Source organism: Xenopus tropicalis, chromosome 6 (assembly GCF_000004195.4).
Source record: "Xenopus tropicalis strain Nigerian chromosome 6, UCB_Xtro_10.0, whole genome shotgun sequence".
NCBI lineage: Eukaryota > Metazoa > Chordata > Amphibia > Anura > Pipidae > Xenopus > Xenopus tropicalis.
In genome coordinates, this window is record NC_030682.2 from 45,612,489 (window position 1) to 45,634,596 (window position 22,108).

The window sequence follows — 22,108 nt, forward strand, 5'->3', positions numbered from 1 at the left end:
GTCTCATTGCACATATTGGGCTATGGCTAAACTACTTTGGAAAGGGCTTTTGGCAGGTTTTGTGACTGAGTGTAGCTTGTTTTGAACATCAGACCTGCCAACCCTGAGGGCTTTTATTTTCCTCGGAAAACACAATGGTGCCAGGAGGAGGGAGGCAGAGAAAAGAGCAGATCAGGAGGAAGGTCTGGGAAGAGAAGGAGGAGGCAGTGTTGGAGAGGAGAAGGAGGAGGTGTAGTGGGAGAGGAGGAGGCGGTGATGTGTCGCAGCTGCCTCCCTGCTGGGGGGAGCGGCTGTAGATCTCGTCACCTCGGCCAGGGATCTGTACACCGGAGGAGGGAAGAGGGGGTTTCTCCTCCCCGGGCAGGGTCCAAGGGCTTCTGCGATGTCTGAGGCTGCATCGGGCGGAGGGACCATGGTGTGTGTAGCCGGTTCTGGCAGTAGCGCACTACCTCAGGGATCCCCGGCCATAGTGGCTTCAGCTGCCTCAGGAGCAGCCCGCGGTGCCGAGAGCCCATCAGCTGCCGGGGGAGGAGGTGTTGGATCTGCGCCGCTCAGGATCGCTGCCAAGAAGGGACAGTTGCGCTCGGCTCCCCGGGCCAAGAAACTGGAGAAACTCGGAGTGTACTCTGCCTGCAAGGTAATGGCTTGTGTGTGTGTGTTTGTGTGTGTGTTTGTGCTTGTGTGTGTGACACTGACAGCAACAATAACAGTTCCACTGATTGGCAAGTGAGCAGCAGCCTGCTGTGACACCCACACTGACAGAACAAGGGAACTGCAGCCCGGGCTTGCCACTGCTCATTTTCAAAATTCAGTCACAAAACCAACCAAAAGCAGTTTCAAAAGTACCTCAAAAATAGCCCAATTTATGCAGTGAAATAAAGCAATACATGTGGAAATACACCCTTTCTTGTGCCCATTGCATACTAGGACGACTGATGTGTCCTGCCCACTGCCCAGAACAAGCAGATTGTTGCAGTTATACTTCAACATGCACCGCCTGACCCAATTACAGTACAGTAAACTACATTATGCACCCCAAACATGCCAGCAACATTGAAGTGGAGAAATTAATTCAGAGTATTTGTATTAACTCCAGATATACCAGTAAGATCATTGCAGCAAATGAATGCAAGGCACTGTTTTAACCCCAACTTTGAAATACACATGGTTGAGAGCTGAACTGCAACTCAGAAGCTGTGGTTTAACAATCGACCAGAGGAATACATGCCAGCCCCCCTAGTCACATTACACATTAATACTAGTGACAGATAACCACAGACCAAATACCAAATGCAGCTGGAAGCATGTTGCAATGTTGACAGGTTGGGACTGAGAGGATGGGGCTACTGCTGCCTGGAGGAGCAGAAGGGAGCTTCTTTCACCTGTCAGTGCCGGGCCATGTTTCTAGGGTGCCTTGGGCAAGCTGCACCTCCCCTATGTGATGATAGCGGAGAGTAATAAATGGGGGGAAGGTGTTTGGAGTGACAAGACCCCCACATGAGAAAAATGCCAGCCCACTGATACATAGGGTATGAGCTTGGGGTAGGCAGAAACTAAACTATCCAGTTTATGTCTCAGTGGGAAACAAGACAGACGAGCAGTGGGCCAGGTGGCGCTAGGAAAAGTAAAATAGAAGGAACTTCAGTTGTTACATGTAAAAAAAAGGTTGACAGGCATCAAAGTATAAACCCTTGGTGGCTCCCAAAACTAGCCTAAATCTGTACTCTGGCCAGTTTGTACTCTTATTTATTTTGAAAAGAAGCCCAGTTTGGCAGGAATCCCACCAACCTGGCAACCCTGCTGCAGCCTCATTGGACCGACAACAACAGTATTGCAACACAGCAGCGGCAATTCCTATTGCACTGACACCAGAGCTTCACTTGTCTGCTGTGTGCAATAGCAGCACTTTCGCTTTGCAATAACAATAGTGCTGACATAGCGGAGATACTGTGCAGAAAGCAAAATACTCCTGACTCATCATCACATTTGTGTTATCTTGCCCCTTGCACAGCAGCATCCTGCTAGGGAGTGTTGATTAATCTTGCACAAGGAACTAGATGGCTTTATTATTATTGTTGTTATTATTATATTTGTTAGACTTGTGCAGATTAATTATCTTTAACCTTTTAATTACTGTTGTCTATTGCAGAAGGAAATTTCATGGTATTATATGGGGTCATGGGCACCCATTCTAAAGTACATGGAAACCCAATGCATTTTTGTTATTGGTTCTGACCTTCTAATTTGTTAGCTGTCTTAGCATACTAAAACTCTTGTAAATTCTAACCCAACAAACCATAAAACATAAACTCGTTGCATTTGACTTTAACCCTGTAATCCTTCAGAAAAAAACCCTTATATGAGAACTTTGAAAGCTTGGAACCTGGGGTTTTCTTGATAAGGGATCTTTCTGTAATTCAGATCACCATGCTTGCTTTGTCTTCTAAAAAATGATTTAATCATTAAATAAACCTAGTAGGATTGTGTTGTCTCCAATAAGGATTAGTTATATCTTAGTTGGGGTCAAGTACAAGGTACTGTTTTATTATTACAGAGAAAAAGCAAATCATTAAAAAAATTTTGAATTATTTGCCAGTTAGTCCAAAAAGTAACTTCAAACTCCTTGGTAAAAACATAAGCACTAACCCTAAACTGCTTGTTACTATACTGCTTGACTTGCAGACAAAACATTTACTATAACTACTTGTGCCATCTAAATAAACTTTTGGTATAAAAGATGGACCTGTTGCAAGCAACATTTCAGTTAGTCGTTTTTAAATTTTGTATGGTTTTTAAACTATTAGCCATCCTATTCTAACCCATAAGTGACTGTGAGCCTTTCATTTTGGTGTTATTATTCTTTATTGCTTATATTTAAGCCCATTACTATTCATCTTGAATTTTGACTTCCCAACTGCTACCTGATTGCTAGGGTACTTAAGCCCTAGCAACCAACTGCTCTTAAAATTCCAGCTTGTAACAGCAAATGGAAACGATGCAAAAACCTCAAACAACAAAGATCAACAGGAATTGTCCTAGAAAGAGACCTTTATCATGCTAAAAAGACTTTAGACAACTAATGCCAAATTCACTGAGGGGATGTCAGTCTGTTAGGCAACCCCGCAATGGCCCTGATCACTAATAACTTGTCTAAGAAATGCACCAGCCCTGGGTACTTACAGTGGCGTTGGTATCTTCTATTTTTCTAGCAATCAGTGGTATAAATTTTGGGAGGGGACAAGAGGGACCACGGGGTAGTTGTCAGCACATTCTGCTAAAAACCTCTCAGGGCTGCTTCAGGATCTATAATAAATATACACATCATAGTAATAACATATTCAATTTGTATGTTTTATATTTATTTATTGTTTTTGCTTCCCATTTGTCATAAAAGCCTCGATAAACAGGGACAATGATTTTTAAAACTGTGTAAATATCTATTTAATAGAACAATTTCTTGTGGGGCCTAGTTGCAAAAAAGTGGTTGTTAAAAAGAGCCCAACTTTGGGCAAATTATTATTATTTTTTTTTAATTCACTATCGTCCTTGAAGTTGGCATTGAAAATGTTCCTTAGTCACGAAATAACACAAAGTAATGAGCTCTTTGCAGAATGTTTCTAATCCTGAGGGCAGTAGAATGAATTGAGGAAAATTTGAGGACAAAATTTATGCAACGTAGGAAGTGATTGGGCAATATCTTTCTAGAGGAATTCTGCAGAAACTCTGTCTTATCATGTACAGAAAGCAACACACTCATGGGGCAAAGGGGCAATATAACACATTAGGAGAATATTATAATAATACAGGTATGGGTTCTATTATACTGAATGCTTGGGACCTGGGATCCCCCTGGGATTTGGATTACCAGATCTGCCACCAATATGAATTCATGCAGCTTAGTTACTGTCAAGTAAAAGGTACTGTTTTATTACAGAATTGTTTGCTTAAAATTGACTCTATATGGGAGATAACCTTCCTGTAATTCGGATCCTTCTGGATAATGGGTTTTCAGATAAGGCATCTCATACCAGCATGTTAATATTACACAATAGTACACAGTAGGGGAAGGGTATATATTCATAACAATATGCAGATTATATGGGAATACAGACTGATTCTGGGTTTGATGCATTTTAGGGTTGTTACCGGCTTAGCTTGGAAAACACCTGCTAAGGCCAGAGCCGATATTACAAATTTACCGGTAATGTAGTTTTCTTCTTCCCTGATCTTTCTCGTGATGTAATAGCACCTACCCCTTTCATCATCATCATGGACCAACCCTTTTTTATCATTGCCCTCTCTGCTGGTTGGTAGCTTTACTTTAGTGCATCTTCCTAATTTAAAACCTGGCAATGTAGGCAAACCTTATTACACCTTAACATTTTATTTCCCATTATTGACTGACTGCTCTAACTAACCCATGGCATGCTGGGAATTGTACAGCTGCACTGGAACAGCCACATATGATGATGAAGGTACAGTTAGTAGGGATATAGCATTAAGAGGTATTGTGTCATAATTTTGACAAAAATATATTATATTTAAAGGGGAACTCCACCCAAAAGCAATTTAACTTTTTAAAAAGTAAACATAATGTTCTCCTACTAAGCTGACTCACTAACAGTAACAGTAGTCAATTGTCTTCAGCCTGCCTTAAGCCTGCATCCTGCAAATCCCACAATTCTCTGCACAGGAAAGGAACATCACATTGGAATGCATTGTGGGTTATGTAATTCCTGCATGCTATCTGTAAGCTGTGAAGTTGTTACAGTTAACATTAGTGGTTTAGTCCCTCCTCCTAATTTAGTTCCTCAGCCTAATTTGAGCCACCCAATTAGGTTTGAACCTGTCAAGTTCATTCTCCTAGTGTGGTAATAATTTGCATCATGCAACTGCATGCTGGTACCTTCTTGGCTTTTCAGTCCTGCAAGATCCATAGAAGAATAAGGAGCTTTTATTACCTAAAAGAGTCAAAATAAGTATTATTCTAACAAAAAGTGCTGCTTTGTGAAATGCTGTGATGCTTTCTAAAATAATTCTGCCAGCATCCGTTTTATTATACTGTATCAGCAACAGCTGATTATACCCTAACACACTCTCATTATACCACTTCATTATACAATAAGAAAGCTGTGTGAGGCACAGCTGCTCTTTGCAATGATACCATCTAAAGTAATAATTGTAATCGCTTGGCAGCATGCGTAATAGCATGTGTATAACAGGGCCTATAATAATGGCAAAACAGTAGTGAAATGATTAAAGCCCTTACAATCCTTGCATTCTCCGAGATTATCGTATGAATAGTCTAGGACTAGAACCAACTGCTTTATATTGCAATATATTAAACAGGAAAGAAAATGGACTGCAAAGCTAAAATCTCAGATATCAAAACTCTTTCAAATGCAAGCCATTTTTCTTCATTCTGGAATGTATTCAGCAACTGCAGCTATGGGGTTGTACGTTTGAATCCAGTTGGGCTGTTACCTATAGCAAACAATCCTATTTTTTGTTCTCATTTAGCATTTTGGTTTAATTTGAGCAATTGCTCATGGCAGTGGAGCAATATTGCACACTAGTAAATTAGCAGCCGTATTTTAGCTCATATAACGTTTATATCACTGGCTAGGTTTCTCTTATTTAAACTCTTAAACTTACTACAGGTATAGGATCCATTATCCAGAATGCTCGGGACCAAGGGTATTCCGGATAAGAGGTCTTTCCGTAATTTGGATCTCAATACCTTAAGTCTACTAAAAAATCAATATAACATTAATTAAACCCAATAGGATTGTTTTGCATCCAATAACGATTAATTATTTCTTAGTTGGAATCAATTACAAGGTTCTGTTTAATTTCTACATAGAAAAAGGAAATCAGTTTTAAAATTCTGAATTATTTGATTAAAATGGAGTCTATGGGAGTCGGGCATTCCGTAATTTGGAGCTTTCTGGATAACGGGTTTCCGGATAAGGGGTCAGATACCTGTACTTCAGTACTACTGTGAGTTTATGTAGATACCATAAGGCTAATGCCCGGCATATTGTATTCTTAACAAGCCATAAAAAGCTTGCTGAGAATACACGCCTACGCTTGAAAAAACTTCTATTTGTGCCTGCAACGGGAAGCAACGAGTGCAATCACAAAGTCTTGGTTTTTTTGGCGGATACCGGCTACATGTGCCTGCATCAGAGTGTATTCAATGCTTCCTGGTGCAGGCACAAGTACAAGTTTTTTCAAGTGTAGGGGTGTATTCTTAGCAAGCGTTTTTTGGCTTGCCGAGAATATGCTACATGTTGTATTAGTATTCAAAGGCTGGGAAAAAAGTTAACCCCTTGCAAGGAGGGTCAGAGGGTCTGAGTTGGGCATAGGTCCATTGTGTTTATTACAAGAAGCCAAAAGTGAACATGGCCTGAAAAGGGGAGGGAACCCTTTGGCAGAACCAAATCTAATTGTGAGACTGATCAGCCAAATATGTGGCCAGTCACAGCAACAGTAGAAACCCACCCTAAATAGAAAAGTACTATAATATATAAATACCCATGTTGTGACTTCACAGCAAAATACATCTCTGGATCCTTGATCACTGCAGGGTGCAACACAAGGAGAGAGGCAGTAACAGCTCAAGTTCTCAAAAGGAACTCATTAAAATTGAAATTGCAAAGTGCTCAGACAAGTGTTTTCAGCCCATGTACTATAATTTTGTCTCAATTATTACAAACCCTTTAACTGGAATTTTTGGCAACGTCTTAAAAACTCAGCACATAACTATTGAGGCATAAAACAGATTAAACACTAAAGAGCTACTGCCATCAGGAGTCCATAAAAAAAAAAAATTTCTTCAAAACATACATTTCATAAACTATCTAAAGTTTCTCTGTGTGTTATATTCCTAGGAAACCATGATGGGTTTGCCTTGGCAGTGTATCATTTTATTTAAAAGGGCAATATACTCTCTGGATTAACATTAGTCACTTAGTAAATAGGGCTTCATTAAACATTTTACTTAATGTTTTAATTAAGAAAAAGCTACATTTTTTTTGTTATTTCTTGAGCTAAACGGGACTAACAGGGAAACTAAAACTACTCCATGTTTGTTCCTTGTTATGTAGTTAAAGAATACCCGATAAACCCATGCATAATGGACTTCTGACTATTTACAGTATAAGGTAAAACAGCCACAGAAAAAGTGTAAAGAGGGAGTAGGTGTTAAAGGAGCTGTAACTCAAAAAAAATGAAAGTGTTTTAAAGTAATTAAAATATAATGTACCGTTCTGTTTGTTTCAGAAACGCTACTATAGTTATAGTTTTTATAAGCAAGCTGCTATGTAGCAATGGAAGCAATTGCAATAGGGCTAAATGACACAAGTGTAATAGCAGATAACAGTTAAGCTCTCTAGAACCCTATTATATTCTATGGAATGTATCTGCTTTGTAACCTAAGCATTTTCTCCTTTGAATGGCTGCCCCATGGTTACACAACAGCTTATTTATATAAACTATAGTAGTTTTTCTGAATTAAACACATCTGTGGTAACAGTGCAGGGGAACAGTACATTATACTTTACTTTGATTAGAGTTTCATTTTTTTGGTGTTACTGCTCCTTTAATACAGGGCTCACGGACCTTGGTCAAAGTAGCTCAGCTAATTAATAGTAAGATAGAAATTACGAAAGCAAAACAATACTCTGTTACTGCTTTATAGGCAGAATGTATTTTCAGCATTAGTTTTACTTATTTTGTTCGTGTTGAAAATAGAGAACTCACAATTCTGATATTTTGGAGGCTTCTAGATTACCATTCAGAAAATGTTTCTCTTCTGAACAAGTCTGTGACTTGATGACAATAATAATTTAGCAGCCGTTTGCTTCCTGGCTGTATTATCAAGTGACACAGCATTTACTCACTGATAACAAGTTTTTTGCTCTATACCAGCAGGTTCTGGGTTTGCTCAGTTCCATTTTGGCTCTAGTTCCCTTGTTTTAACAGCTCGGGGAGGTGTAGCAATTGTTTCTGGTTTCTTTGGCTTTTGGCACAGTATACGTTATGCCTCCCAGTTCTCCTTGAACTTGGCTATATTTTAGTATTTTCTGTTTTGAAAATTTTAAGCCACAGAGAGAACATTTGTATTCTGTGGGTATAACATTTTTTTGTAATACTGGATTTAATTTTTTTACATTTTAAGCGCTTGGAGCATATTTTTTTTTTTTGTGTAAGAATGCAAAAAATCCAGTCAGTTGGCCTTGCTAGCTCTGTTATGGACAGGGACCTGTAGATACACACAACATGGCCCTTACCGGAGATATATAGTAAAGCACCTTAAAGAAGAAGGAAAGGTAAAAACTAAGTAAGCTTTATCAGAAAGGTCTATGTAAATACAGCCATTAGCACTCACAGAAACGCTGCACTGAGTTCTCTGTCAAAAGAAACAGGATTTGTTGTCTCTTTGTTTTCCTGTGCCAGAGACACACAGCTCCCTCCTCTCTCTCCCCTCTCCTGCTCCCCCCTCCCTCAAGAATGCTAAGAACTCCCTCCCCCCCAAGGAATGTGTGATCTGAACCAATCAGCAGGAAGCTTCCTCATAGTCTTAATAACTGAGCATGTACACCGGTCTTGGTCTTGGTGCAGGAGCAAGGCATTATGGGAACTTTCTTTACAGAGCTCAGCGTTTTTTTCCTACGAGGCTTCTGATCATCTGAACGGGAGAAATATGGGGAGACTTAAGGGCAAGAGAACTGGAGGTATGCCTGCAGTTTGAGATTAACTCTTTATTAGCCTTTTCCTCTCCTTTAACATGTTTTTAACATTCCAGAGGTATCTGTATATACAAACAGCATGGTAAGGTAACCCAGCACATTTACTATTAGTAAAAGGGCTCCTGCCCCTGCAAAATATGCAGGAATGTTAAGGAGTACAAAAGTCCCCCCAATCTGCCCATGGTTCTAACCATCAGTAGTTTGACTATAATCATTAGAAGCAATAGAATCTCTAAAGGCAAGCCAGATGACCCTGGGTTATTGGTGGATCTCTTACATGGTTATCAATTATATTATTTACAATGTCTAGTACAGTGTGAGGAGAGCTTTAGCTGCATTTAACAGACAGTACCACCAAAAGTAAAAGTGTTGTTGGTAAAAAAAAAGTGTATTTGGTTCAGAAACTGTAATTTAGTTTATATAACAAAGCTATTATGTAGCCATAAGGGCTGCCATTGTTAGAGCCCACAATTGCACTTTTGCAATGTGCAAAATCAGACCTTGCCCACTGCATGCAGCATTGCGCAAATATTTGCAGGCCTCTACACCCCATTTTAGAGACCTGCAGAATACTCTTTGAATATAGTGTGGCCTGCATTAAGCTGCATTAGATTCAAAATGGAATGCAGGAGGCAGAGGCTGGACACACATTTTTGTGAAGGTTACTTATACCTAGGAGCAAATTTATCAAAATGTGAGATTAGAGTTTACCACAGAAAAATTCACTCTGTTTCTGTTCATTCCTAAGGGATTTTTAGAAGCATATTTATCAAATGGTGAACTTAAACTTTCACCCATTGGTAAATACCCTTTTAAAAATCATTGAATTGAAAGTGGGTGAATTTTTATGTGGTCAACTCTAATTTCACATTTTGATAAATCTGCTCGTTGGTGTATGTGAAAGTTTGAAATGTATGTACATGATATAGAGAAACGTATAGCGAACCCATTCTTTTAAAATTTCGCTCAGGGTTACAAGAAAGAAGGAAAGAAGCTCCACTTAAAATGTTTATTAAAGTGAAGCATTAATGATAGATGTAGAAGGATGAGCAAAAGAATGTTAGTGGTTGAACAAACACAATGGTTAAGCAATAAAATAGCAAAATACGCTGATGCTTATTTTCCTACTGCCCATCATTTAGTGAAGAAATATGCAAACTTATTGTACACACTTTCCCTTTAAAATATATCAAAACATTTTTCTTGTATGCACCCTACAGTTTTGTGCAACCTACTACTGTGATTGTTACTTTGTGGGTACTGGCCTTCCCTACCTGCCTTCATCACCTAAAGTATTTAACTCTTAACTGGAGCTAGCTACATTACAAGGGGCTCATTTAATGTAATGAGCACTTAATAAACGTATTTCGTTAGTTAAGCAAAATGTCGTCAGTTGAGCAAAATAAACCTTACTTACACTATATAAATAATAGAAATCTTGTTTCCTTCAGCCTTAGAATTCACAATCCAGCAAGCAGACAGCTGCCATTTTGAAGGCACTGTTAGTAAGGCAAGCTTTGCATCATGCCAAAATCTTGTTTATGTGATAGAATGGGGGGACCAGACGCCCAGACCCATGCACTGGCTACACAATTAGATGGTGAGGAGGGAGGGGAAAATGTGTGCTGACTGGAAAGTTAAAGTTATTGTTTGCCCACCTAACGCATAGAGGCAGGCAATCTATGATTAACAGCTGGGATATTTAAATGTCTTTATAATGGGTATGGGTGTATTAATAAAAAAAGGATTTGGGGTTTCAGACATTCAACAAATCTCCAATAAATGATCTGGTCTCACAGCAGCTAATGTCTCTGGGTTCTTGATTTGCACTCCAGTGTCAGCTCCAAGTGAAAGTCACTTATCTGTGTGTCTATGGTACATAAAATCACTGTGCCAATGTAAAATAAATATAAGAAAACTTTAAGTATAAAAATAATATTAAAATATGATTATAATATTTACTGGGATTGTTCCATTATATTGTGCCTTTAATGAGAAAAACAGAAAATAACAATGTAAGAAAAAACATAAAAACATATTTCCTGTTATGATGAGGCACTCGAATCAGACTTTGAACACTATAGGGTAGAAACTCATTCAGTCTAAATATTCATTACTAGCACCGTGTGAAAAAAAGTACACATGTTTATTGGGAGATTGTTTTGGATATTTGATTACAGTTTGAAAGGGAAGATGTGCCTCATTTTTAGAATGGCTTCCCTGACACAAGCTAGTCAATACTGATCCTGAGTGTGTTTCAGAGTTCTTGGCAAGCAGAGGTTGAAGAGCATCCAAGATAGAAATGCCTCAATCACCAGTGCTTATTTATAAAACAAGAACTGTTTTTCTTTGCTACGCCTATTAAATTCCATTCCAACCATTTACCCAGCTCTGATGTATTCTCATGTTGTACGTTTTTATATATCTATAAGTAATAATTTTCACTACACCACATCTCAAAACCAGTGGCCTCATTTACTATTAGTGGGTACATGTTAGATATAAATTTCATTGTATGTAGGAGTGCCCCACAGCATACATAATGCTTCTGTTTTCCTACACCTAGCACCAGTTCACTTAATACTGTGACTGAAGTGCAAGGTAGCCCTGTAGTGTGCAACTGCCTCAACAAGGTACCTTATAATAACTTGCCCATCCTTTACAATAAAGTGCTAGTTTTGCATCTACTGCATAGATTGTGCCTGATGGGATATGGATATGGATATGGCATAGATATGGATATGGCATAGAATTGTAAACAGATATTGCATAGGGTGCAGTTATGCTGGAAATCTAGGGGGGAATAATGGATAATAACTTGAGGATTGCACCATTTTTGTGTTTACCACTTTCTGTTCTTGATGTTTTTTAATGGTTGCCTTTCACCTTATCTTGATCTTAAATATAAAAGCCTGAACCATTAACTAGTTATGATAATTTACCCCAGTAACTGAAAATGCTTTCTCTTCACTGTAAATCAGAGTTAGCAATATTTTACTGAGGGGGCAGATAAAGCTTCTGGTCAGCGATGCACCTTATTTAATTCCTATTGTCTATTTTAGGAAGACCTTTTACTGTGTTTCCTGAGTTTCATGGGTACCCATCTTTTTTTAAAAAATCTCTAAAATTACTCTGTACATCCCCCAAAATAACACACCTTCCTCCCTGCATTCAGATTTATTTCATTTCTCTATTACAAACACCCAATGTTTCCTCCAAAATGAGCGCTTGTGCGCACACAAACACAAATTGTGAGGCCAGTGTACATAACAAATTGTGGTGTGCACAAAGAATTTAGGGCAAAAAAAAAGATTTTGTATTTATTCTGACCTGAGCACATATTTTTTACAAAAAGCGCACTCAAGTTTAAAATGTGTGCTCGAAAGAATTTATATTGGGCACATAGCCAAAAAGGAATTAGAAGAAACATTGCAAGCAGCTGAATGGTATCTTTTTTTACTAACTTCCTTGTAGGAACCTCTTTGAGGTCTTCATAGTCAGAGAGAGAGAAGGAGGGTTTAGTAAGCAAAAGGGGTGGAGCCTCACACTAGACAAGGAAGTTAATAAAAGAGATATAGTCCAGCTGCTTGTAATAAAGAAACAAAATAAATCTGCATGCAGGAAGAAAAGTATGTTAGGTATGTTATTCTGGATGCTGTTTAGAGTAGTTTTAGAGGATTTTCAAAATAAAAGGCTTACTTATCCTTTAAACAGTGTAGTTCCTGGTCCGTATTGTTTTTGGCTAATGCTTGTCCCCTCAGAGCTAATGCAAGGATTTAAGCTGCTTGCTCCAATTTTTTTAAGGTTATTTCCTAAATCCTCTAATCGGATCCTGCATCCATGCAGTATCTATGTTGGCTTCGGTTTTAATGTAATGTGAATTGACAGATCTGATCTATGTCAGAGCGAAGGAGTATACCCACATGATCCTGTCCCCAAGTGTCACAGACCTGGAAAGGTAGAGGGCTAAGCAGAAGCAGTAAAGGTTCATATAGATCAGCGGGAAGGGGGGGGGGGGGCAGGACTAGGTGCAATGTGCACATGCTACATCCTACAATGTCTGATTTTTGTATCAGTAATTGGGGTCACTTTGCTCTAAGCAGGAGCCACGTGTATATAGCCTTGACTGCCACTGCTGGGAACACCACCAGTAGCAGCTCCTTTCTAATAAGTGGCTTCACGTATTTAAAAAATTCTGATTTACTTTGATTTTAGTTCTAAGTATTCTACTTCTGGATTAAACATTTAATAGATAAATAAAATTGGGGTGCTATAGTAATAAATGTAATATGCCCTCGGGGAAAGACAAAAACCTAGAAACCTTTTTTTTTTTGCATAGCAAATTATCTGGCCCAATTGTCTACTTCTTATTCTTGATTTAAACATAATTACATCTTGTAAAATCAGATGAGCAAAGACTGTAATGGCTTTTATTGCTGCTTGATCTATGTATGTAGAATTGTCCACAAGGGAAGCTTTGGAATCAAGCAATACATTTTAAAATAATTTATTCCTGTAAAATATTCTTGATTTCCTTGCCTTGTAATTGGGCTAGATATTGCTATGTGCACAGGCATTCTCTCCCTTAACAACTTACACTAGTTTTCTTTTGGTTGATATAGGCTGACTGAGGGTTAGACCACAGCATCCTCTCTTCTGTGCACACTGACAGGCATGGCATTGTCCCATCTGCACACACACGGGTAAATTTTGCCATGAAAATGCATGCTCTAGTGTTTTTTAGTGAAATCCATCCCATATGTGCAGTGATGGGCCAAAGACATGCCTGAGATAAGAACAGACCTACGCCAGCAGCAAAAATGCTGCTTATGTGTGTGCTATTGGCCTAAAAAGTCTGTTTGACTTGTTCTAACATAACAAATGGTCAAAGTCCTTCAAGAGGTGTAATTTTTTATTCATGATGACTGGAAGAATGAAGTGTTGAATTGGTAGCTGTATGCTTTCTGATCATATCAGTTTCTAAACATATCACCAATAGGTGAATTTTTAAGAGTTCAAAGAAATTGTTCCAGTGACAATACTAAAGAGCGAGAGCACAAGATTTGTAAGACTGAAAAAATAGGGGTATAGCAATAGGAATATCAAAGCAGGATGGAAAAGGGCTGCACATACCTTGAGAGGAGGAGACTTTAAAAAGGACCAAGTCTGATGTCTGGGTACCATTGGAGTGAATCAAATTCTCAATGTATAAGTGTACATTAAAAAATAGAGAAGTTTACAAAAGCAGTCTTACACATTTTTTATTGTTTTTAATTCAGTTTTCTTTTTCTTTCTCCTACTTTGAGTGTATGTTTTTAAGTTGATTAATACTAAAAGTTAATTTTAAAGTTTTAATTCTGCCCTTTTCACTGATCTACAGAGCAACAATATATCGTTAGCACTGTAGTTTTTAAAGTAATAACACAGTTTGTTATTCACAGAACACTTTTTCTATATAAATGAGACAATACTTTGTGAGACAATCCTTTATTCCAAGAATAAGTTCTATTTCCAAATTGACTCACTAATCAGGTGTGCTCATTGTTTTTACTATTATTGTACAAACAAGGTATTACTGTATGAACTGTGTGACACTTAAACTCCTCTAGGAGGTCTTCTTTGGTCTTGGTTTTTTGCATTGCTAATTGGAGTTGTCAGCATATCCATCTCTCTCATATATAAAATTTTACTCCTTTTTTCTCTTTTCATGGTTAGTTAGTAGCACTTTCTTTGCTTTATGATTTTAGAAATTTTCGGGTTTATTGACGCTTTCATTTGTGCCACAATGCACAAATCATCTTTTTTTTGTTGATAATGGACCTCTAGGTGTCAGTTCTAAGTGGTAACAGAAAACTTATATCTAATATGTGATATTCTTCTTATTTTTTAGGCAGATGAAACATGTAAGTGCAATGGCTGGAAAAACCCTAACCCTCCTCCAACACCCCCTAAGATGGATCTCCAGCAGACAGTTGTCAGCCTCGCTGAGCCATGTCGAAGCTGCGGCCATACCCTTGGTAAAGAAAACTGCTTTTGACCTTATACAGTATATAGACAAGAAAAATCTTTGCTGTACTCTTTATTGCACTAAATATTCATAAGAGTCTGAAAAAGCTCAGACTTGGCTCAATTTGAAGTGGAAAAAAAATCATATTTGTCATAGGGGCTTAGGCTGGCCTATATGTGGACAGCATTAACCTGCCCCTGGAGATACTGTACCTAATGTTTACAGAAACACAAGTCATATTTTTTTTAATTCCACTGCAATCCCCAAGATGCATGGTTGTCCAGATTCTAGCTGTAAACATCTCATTGATTAATAGCATTATGTGCTGCTTGTACAGATTAGAAATACAGTATGTTTGATCAGATCTTTGCTTACGCAAAGGGAATGAGTAGTTTGTTACATAATATTGTTAATGTATTGTTCATCTATTTGTCACTTTAAATATATAGCTGTTTCTATGCTTCCTGTTTATGCTTTCTGTTTATGCTTTTTGCATAATTACAGAAATTAGAATTTCAGAATAGATACAGTAGAATGCATGACACTTCAAAGGGTTCTTCAGCAGCAGGAACCATGAGGGGGTGGTATATATATTTTCTTTGTTTTTTAGCTACTGTAAATAAAAAGTGCAGTAAAGGTGGCCATACACTATAAAATCTGCTCATTTGGCTGAGGCGGTCCTCATTCTGATGGTAAAATCAAACCTGCATGATGCATATCTGGCTGATGTCGAGGGCCCCATACATGGGCAGATAGGACCCAAAATGGCAGGTTAAATCTGCCCATGTATGGCCACCTTAATATAGGTAGTATGGTCTTTTACTTATGAATTAGGCAATCTTATCTCTTTATTCCCTAAACCCTAAAAATGAATATGGCTAAAAATGCCATATACTGTACTTACTGCAGCAGCCTAAAGTTTCAGCATCTCAAGAGTACGCTATAATGATTGGGTTGAAGTAATCACTTTTCAAAACAACTGCTGCTGTCTTCATTATATAATATCAAGGAGCCGGATTTCCATTGTGTAGCACACCCTAACTGATTATACTAGCATCTCAATAATAGCAATGATCAAAACTGTTGCAGGAGCTCCCCATCTTGAAAAGAGTCTGTGACACTCACATGCTCAGTGTGCTCTGGGCAGCTGGAAGAAGCTAAGCTTAGGGGTCGTAGCAAATTATCAAGCAGAAAATGAGGTTTGCCTTTCATATAAGCTGATGCTACAGGGCTGATGCTGATGCTAATTGCACTTGTTTCAGAGCTGCCATGTAGTAATTATTTGTATTATACACTAATTAGCCTTACATTGTGACATTTATAATCTATTTACACAGTATACTGTGGGTTGGTCCCTAAGCTCAGTAAGTGACAGCAACACAGAGCATGTGCAGTGAATCAGCAGAAAAGAAGATGGGGAGCTATTGGGGCACCTGGCATCATTTATGGCGCTCTGTATATCACTGTTTATTGAGATACAATAAATTTGTATGAGAATCAGTAATCTCTTGTACTAAGCAATATTTGGAGAAAATGGTGTTAATATTTGTGCCTATTTATTGCTACAAATAGGATGTCCACCATAGGAGGGTGCATTCATCCTTTTGGGTCCAGAGTTTTAATATTCTTACTGACAGAGGGTTCTGCAGAGGCATTTCTACCTATTCCTTTACCTTCAGAAGGCTTGAATCCCTTTCATTAAACAGCCGTTATCCTGCCAGGTTCCTTCTTCTTGAAAGAGAAAACGTAATAGAAAGTTAAGTACTTTTTCTATAACACATCATCGTTTTACAGCTGCGCATGTATCTCATTTGGAGAATGTGTCGGAAGAAGAAATGAACCGTCTCCTGGGGATTGTATTGGACATTGAATATTTATTCACATGTGTGCACAAAGAGGAAGATGCTGATACCAAACAAGTTTATTTCTGCTTATTTAAGGTAATGTCTCACCTTTTAAGATGAATATAGTTCATTATGCTTGTGGAAATGGGAAAAAATTATGTTTTAAAGGCGCAATCATTGTAACAAATTTGGCCACACGGTTCTCTTTAACCTTTATTATACTACTTTGCATGTGCAAATTAGGATTTGGATTTGGTTCTGTATTCAGCCGAATCTGTAACAAAGGATTCGCCCGAATCCGAAAATAGTGGATTGGGTGCATCCCTAATCACTATAATTTAAGGTTAATGTGCACAAAGAGATTAGTCTCCCGTAATAACTCTCTGCTACCCTCTGCAAGAAAGTGAATCGCAAGTGGAAAGGCATAAGCGTCACGCAAAATTTTTCCTGCAGGCAACTTTACTTGATTTTGCAAAACGAAATGTGTATTCCCTTCCACTGGCAATTCCCTTTGTTCACTGTGTGAACCTTTTAGTGCTAGGAATACCAAAACCCACAAATATTGCTGAATAAAACATTAGGCTAAAATTATGATAGTTGTAAGGCCTCTTTATTACTTACATTAGACAAGCAGGTATGTTGGACACAGATGTCTAACCCTGTATTATGGGACTACTAAAAGGCAAATTTTCTGTTCAGGACATACACCATATTGTGGTGCACACAAATAATTTTGTACTAATTTTAGCCACCCACTTTTCCTCTTTTGTTTGCGGGTACATACCTCCCTACATTTGAAAAATGCAAAGAGGGACAACATTTTTGACCACGCCCATTTTTGCAACCACACCTCCTAAAATACCACTCCCATTTTACAAAATATAGCAGGTTATTTAAAGTTTGAACACATTTCTGGGGGTTTGGGGGTCTTGTTGTGTTTTGCAAAAAAAAACAAAAAACCTGTTTAGCTTATTAGTTACAATTGTATCTAAGTGCATGTGTAGCTTCTTAACTTTTCTGGGCTTTCTGCCAAAAGCTACTTTTTTAATTAAGTTTGAGAAAGATTGTATCTTTTTTAGCTTGAGGGACTTTTTAGAAAGAATCTGGGACTGCGGGCTAAGCTGTCAAAATTGGGACTGTCTTTTGAAAATCGGGACAGTTGGGAGGCATGGCCCGACTATAAGGAAATTGTGGGTAATGCTGGCTCTCATGTTAGGGTATGTCAGAATAAGTTCAGCTCAGTGCACCATGGGTAGTTTTTTCTAAACCACAACTGTTGTTAAATACTACAGCTCAATACAAAACAGTTGCCAACTTGTTTGGAAGTAAAAACAGGGAATGAAATTATAGCTGAAGAGAGCATTATTTTATAGTCATGTGTGGGTTTAGAGTTACATTTTATTCTATTGCTGAAATGTATCTTACCAACTAAGAATAAAGCATGTACATACTTCTTCTATTCAGCTTTTGAGGAAGTGTATCCTGCAAATGGTGAAACCTGCAGTGGAAGGATCATTGGGTTCCCCTCCATTTGAGAAGCCTAGTATTGAGCAGGTAATGGGGATCTGACATCTTTTCCTACCTACCTTAGTTTTTTAATGTATGTATATTTGTATTTCTTTTTGTACTTATCAAAGTTCCAGGCTGTTAATCAGTGTCTAATTGTTTATTCCTTAGAAAGTGGTGTTTTCTTAACAAGGCAACTTTTGGAAATCTTGGGCTGTAGAGGGATGTATATCACTGATATTATTTTTTAGTTATAAAATGTCCTTTTCATAGCAACTTTGGTCTTTATTATTATTTTTTTGTTATAGATTTTGAATTATTTGCCATTTTGTTCTCTATCTTTCCAGCTTTCAATGGGGGGGGGGGGGGGGGGGTGGGTCACTGACCCCGACAGCCAAAAAACTGTTGTTCTGTGAACTTACAATTTTATTATTTTTGTTACTTTTTATTACGTAATTTTCTATTCAGTCCCTCTCCAAAACATATTTCAGTCTCTCATTCAAATTGTCTGGTTGCTATGGTAAACAGGACCCTAGAAAACAGCTGCTAAATTCCAAATAACTGATAAACCAAAAGGAAACAAAATTAAAAAACAAGTGCAAATTATCTTATAATATCATGTCTACATCATACAAAAGTTAATTTAAAGGTGGACAACCCCTTTAGTGAGCAGTGACTACATTGGGAACACTCTTGTCCTTACATTACATATTCGTGTTTTTGGACCTTTTGCGATATAAACACATAACCAATGGCAAATCTGCAAAATCCTACATTATTCTCTTTTAGTAGATATAATAATGTGTGTTGCTTTAGAAGAAAAAATCCAAAATTTTCTGACAATGCTTTTTATGTCATTATAACCTTATTCTTCTAGAATGATAGTGGGAAGAATTCCTAGTTCTAGGTCACTAAAGTGTTTAAAGGGCAAATATAACTACCATCTCTCATTCATTTATTTTCTTTATAGTCAATTTAACCTAAGTGTGCTGACTGAGAACCCATTCTCTGCATTCTGCACCACACTATGAAGCTACCACATGCCATGCACAATAATTTAACAATGTACAGTAATGACCAGTTTTCAGTATTGGCTTATTAAAGCCTAAAGGTGGCCATACATGGGCCGATTTTAGGTGCTGATATCAGTCCTTTAGACCAATTTGGGGACCGAATTGGCTAGTTGATGCGCTTCCCGAACCAACGTCGCCTATGCCTGCCGTTTTAATTAATTGAATTACCCCGATATCGCCCACCTGTAGATCTTACAGTGTATGGCCACCTTTACTGGGGCATCAGTATCTGGATGGCAGCCTTAATTGTAGCCAAGCAGAACTGAGCTGATCAGCAGCAAGTAACAGAGTCTGTATTACAGAGCAAATTACTTTCTACACTGCTCACGTTTTTTTCAGGCAGGGGTCAAGAAAACAAAATCTGTGTTATCTTCTTTCTAGGTAGTCTGAAAACATGAAGACTATATTCACTGTGCATCTCTGTATTTACTTTCTTTAAAGGGTGTAAATAATTTTGTACAGTACAAGTTCAGCCATTTGCCTTCCAAAGAAAGACAGACTATCATAGAGCTGGCTAAAATGTTCCTGAATCGCATCAACTACTGGCATTTGGAAACTCCCTCCCAGCGAAGACTAAGGTCACCAAATGATGATATTGCTGGATATAAGGAGAACTATACAAGGTACACTCTTCTTAATGCAATAGTAATGGGTATCTATTGCTGTTGTGTTGCATGCAATCTCTATGATTTGTGGATGTGCATCGTTTGTCGGCTTTGTGAAACTGAAAGACTGCAACAGAAAATCTGAAGTGGTTTGAACTGGCTGCCTGAGTAAAAGACCAAATTATTATTTCATGTGACCTAATTGTGGATTGTTGCTTGCGGGGTGTTGCCATATTTATTAAAGTGGCAAGGCCAAGGGCTTACACTCTATACACAATATTTCAAGGCAAGTACTTCCCTCTATCAAGTTCTTATCTATTCTTGCTATTCTGGCTGTCTTATGCCACACTAAATGACTGAGCATAGAGCCCTGGACAGGTGAAGAGGAGTCACACAGCCTACACTTAACAACAGCTAGAACTGAAACAAAGAAATTGCTCTTTGTAATGAACAAATAGCATAGACCTGGTATAGGATTCTAATCTTTTGACTGAAAGTTTACTTGCTGGTAGGGCAATGGCTCATGGGGAGATTAGTTGCCTGCGGTTAATCTCGGCTACCGTGGGTGACTAATTTCCCTGAAATACCTTTCCACAGGCAATAAAGTAAAATTTCCTGCAAGAGGAAACTTTAAGCGACCTCAGAAAACAAAGCGATATGTATGCCTTCTCGCCGGCGATTCACTTTATATTTGGTGGGAAGGCATTTTAGGAAGATTAGTCGCCTGCAGTAGCTGAGATTTAACTGATCTAACTAATCTCCCCATGGTCCATCAGCCTTAGCTTTTTTATGCTTATTTATCAGTGCCTTAATTACAATAAAACTTGTATTAATTTATAGTAATCTCAATGACCATAGGGAGGGGGTGCAATAATGTTAAAGTTTTAAAGGTATAAAGGTATAAACTATTTTATATGTTAGAAAAATTGAACACGCACAATAAAAACAAGCCTTTGCTTTCCTTTTTAGGTGTTAAACACTAAAGGGCCGATTTACTAATCCACAAATGGATCGAAAGCGTCCGAATGTGTTTTTTTCGTAATGATCGGTATTTTGCGATTTTTTCCGTCGCCGCCACGACTTTTTCGTAAATTGTCACAACTTTTTCGTAGCCGGTCCGGCTTGCACGAATTGTCGCGACTTTCTCGTTGTCGCTGCGAAAAAATCGTACTGTTGCGCTGAGTACGAAAGTTTCGGATTCATTCAAGCTTCAGTATCATGACTTTCCTTGGGCCAGGTTGGAGCTGCAAAGTGCCATTGAGTCCTATGGGAGGCTTCCAAAATCATGCGGAACAAAAAAATCAAGTCGGAAAGGTTTGCCCGCTGTTTACGAGTGCTCAATACGAAAAAGTCACGACAATTCGCGCAAGTCGTAACGGCTACGAAAAAGTCGCGACAATTTGCTTTAGACCTTGTTTCACTCATGTCTTTAGATACAAAGAGACACCATGAGTTATGTGATTGGCAGGGGTCTTCTGAATGGTACCTAATAATGCATAGGTTTACAAAACTATTTGGGATGTAGGGACCTCAAAGAAAAATATTGGTTGTACAATTTTTACTGCCAAAAAATAACACAAATAATGAAATAATAATTAAAAATGTGGTGAATACAATCAAAGCAATAAGAAATTATCCAGAGTTAGATTGGTGGTCAGAATGGCAGTTGCACTGGACTGGCTGTGCAGCCAACCTTTTATGGGCACAATCAAGCAATTAACAGCAACTTGACGCTGAAATAAAATCACACAAAATCCAATAAAATCACCAACATAAAATAATATATTAATACTGTACTTGGTCTGATTCCACATGGAGGTTTAAGCTGGCTGCCACCAAATAATGTATATGTTGTCTTATAGGTAGGCTTTTCCTCTGGGCAGGCTACCAGATGCACCACTGAAGCAGTGTTAATATACAGTACTTTATAAGCCACCTTCTGAACCCTCTTATTCATTGACTACTGTTTGTTATGCACCTAAGTAAAGACTCTCCAATTGTCAGAACATTATATTTCAGACATCTGTTTGCTCAGCTGACATAGAAAGCTGAATTAATGAGTGCGGGTACATTGAGGTCTGTATAAATATTGACTTTGCATGTCATGCAGATCTCAAGAGGAATAATACATTTGCATACAAGCTAGTTACAGTATTTCAGTCCGCATTAGAGATGCATGAAGCCGTAATTCTTGGATTCAGCCAAATATCATATCCTTCTCAAAAGTTTCATCTGCATATTCAGATATGAGCACAGTCATACAACTGTTGTGTGTGTAAATAACCCTTTAGCTGAACAATATAAAGTTGTGTTATAAGGA

At 38.2% G+C, this 22,108-nt stretch overlaps 1 protein-coding gene across 2 annotated transcripts in view; it reads left to right on the forward strand.

Annotated features, from left to right (window-relative positions):
• The first annotated feature begins 221 nt into the window (after positions 1-221).
• kat2b (K(lysine) acetyltransferase 2B) overlaps positions 222-22,108 on the forward strand; it is a 45,752-nt gene continuing 23,865 nt past the window's right edge. For both annotated transcript variants that reach the window (XM_002932406.5, XM_012965563.3), the window contains exons 1-5: positions 222-637; positions 14,644-14,770; positions 16,555-16,700; positions 18,069-18,158; positions 19,625-19,806. In XM_002932406.5, coding sequence (XP_002932452.1) covers positions 383-637; positions 14,644-14,770; positions 16,555-16,700; positions 18,069-18,158; positions 19,625-19,806 — 800 coding nt within the window. In that variant the 5' untranslated portion in view covers positions 222-382. The remainder of the gene's footprint in view (positions 638-14,643; positions 14,771-16,554; positions 16,701-18,068; positions 18,159-19,624; positions 19,807-22,108) is intronic.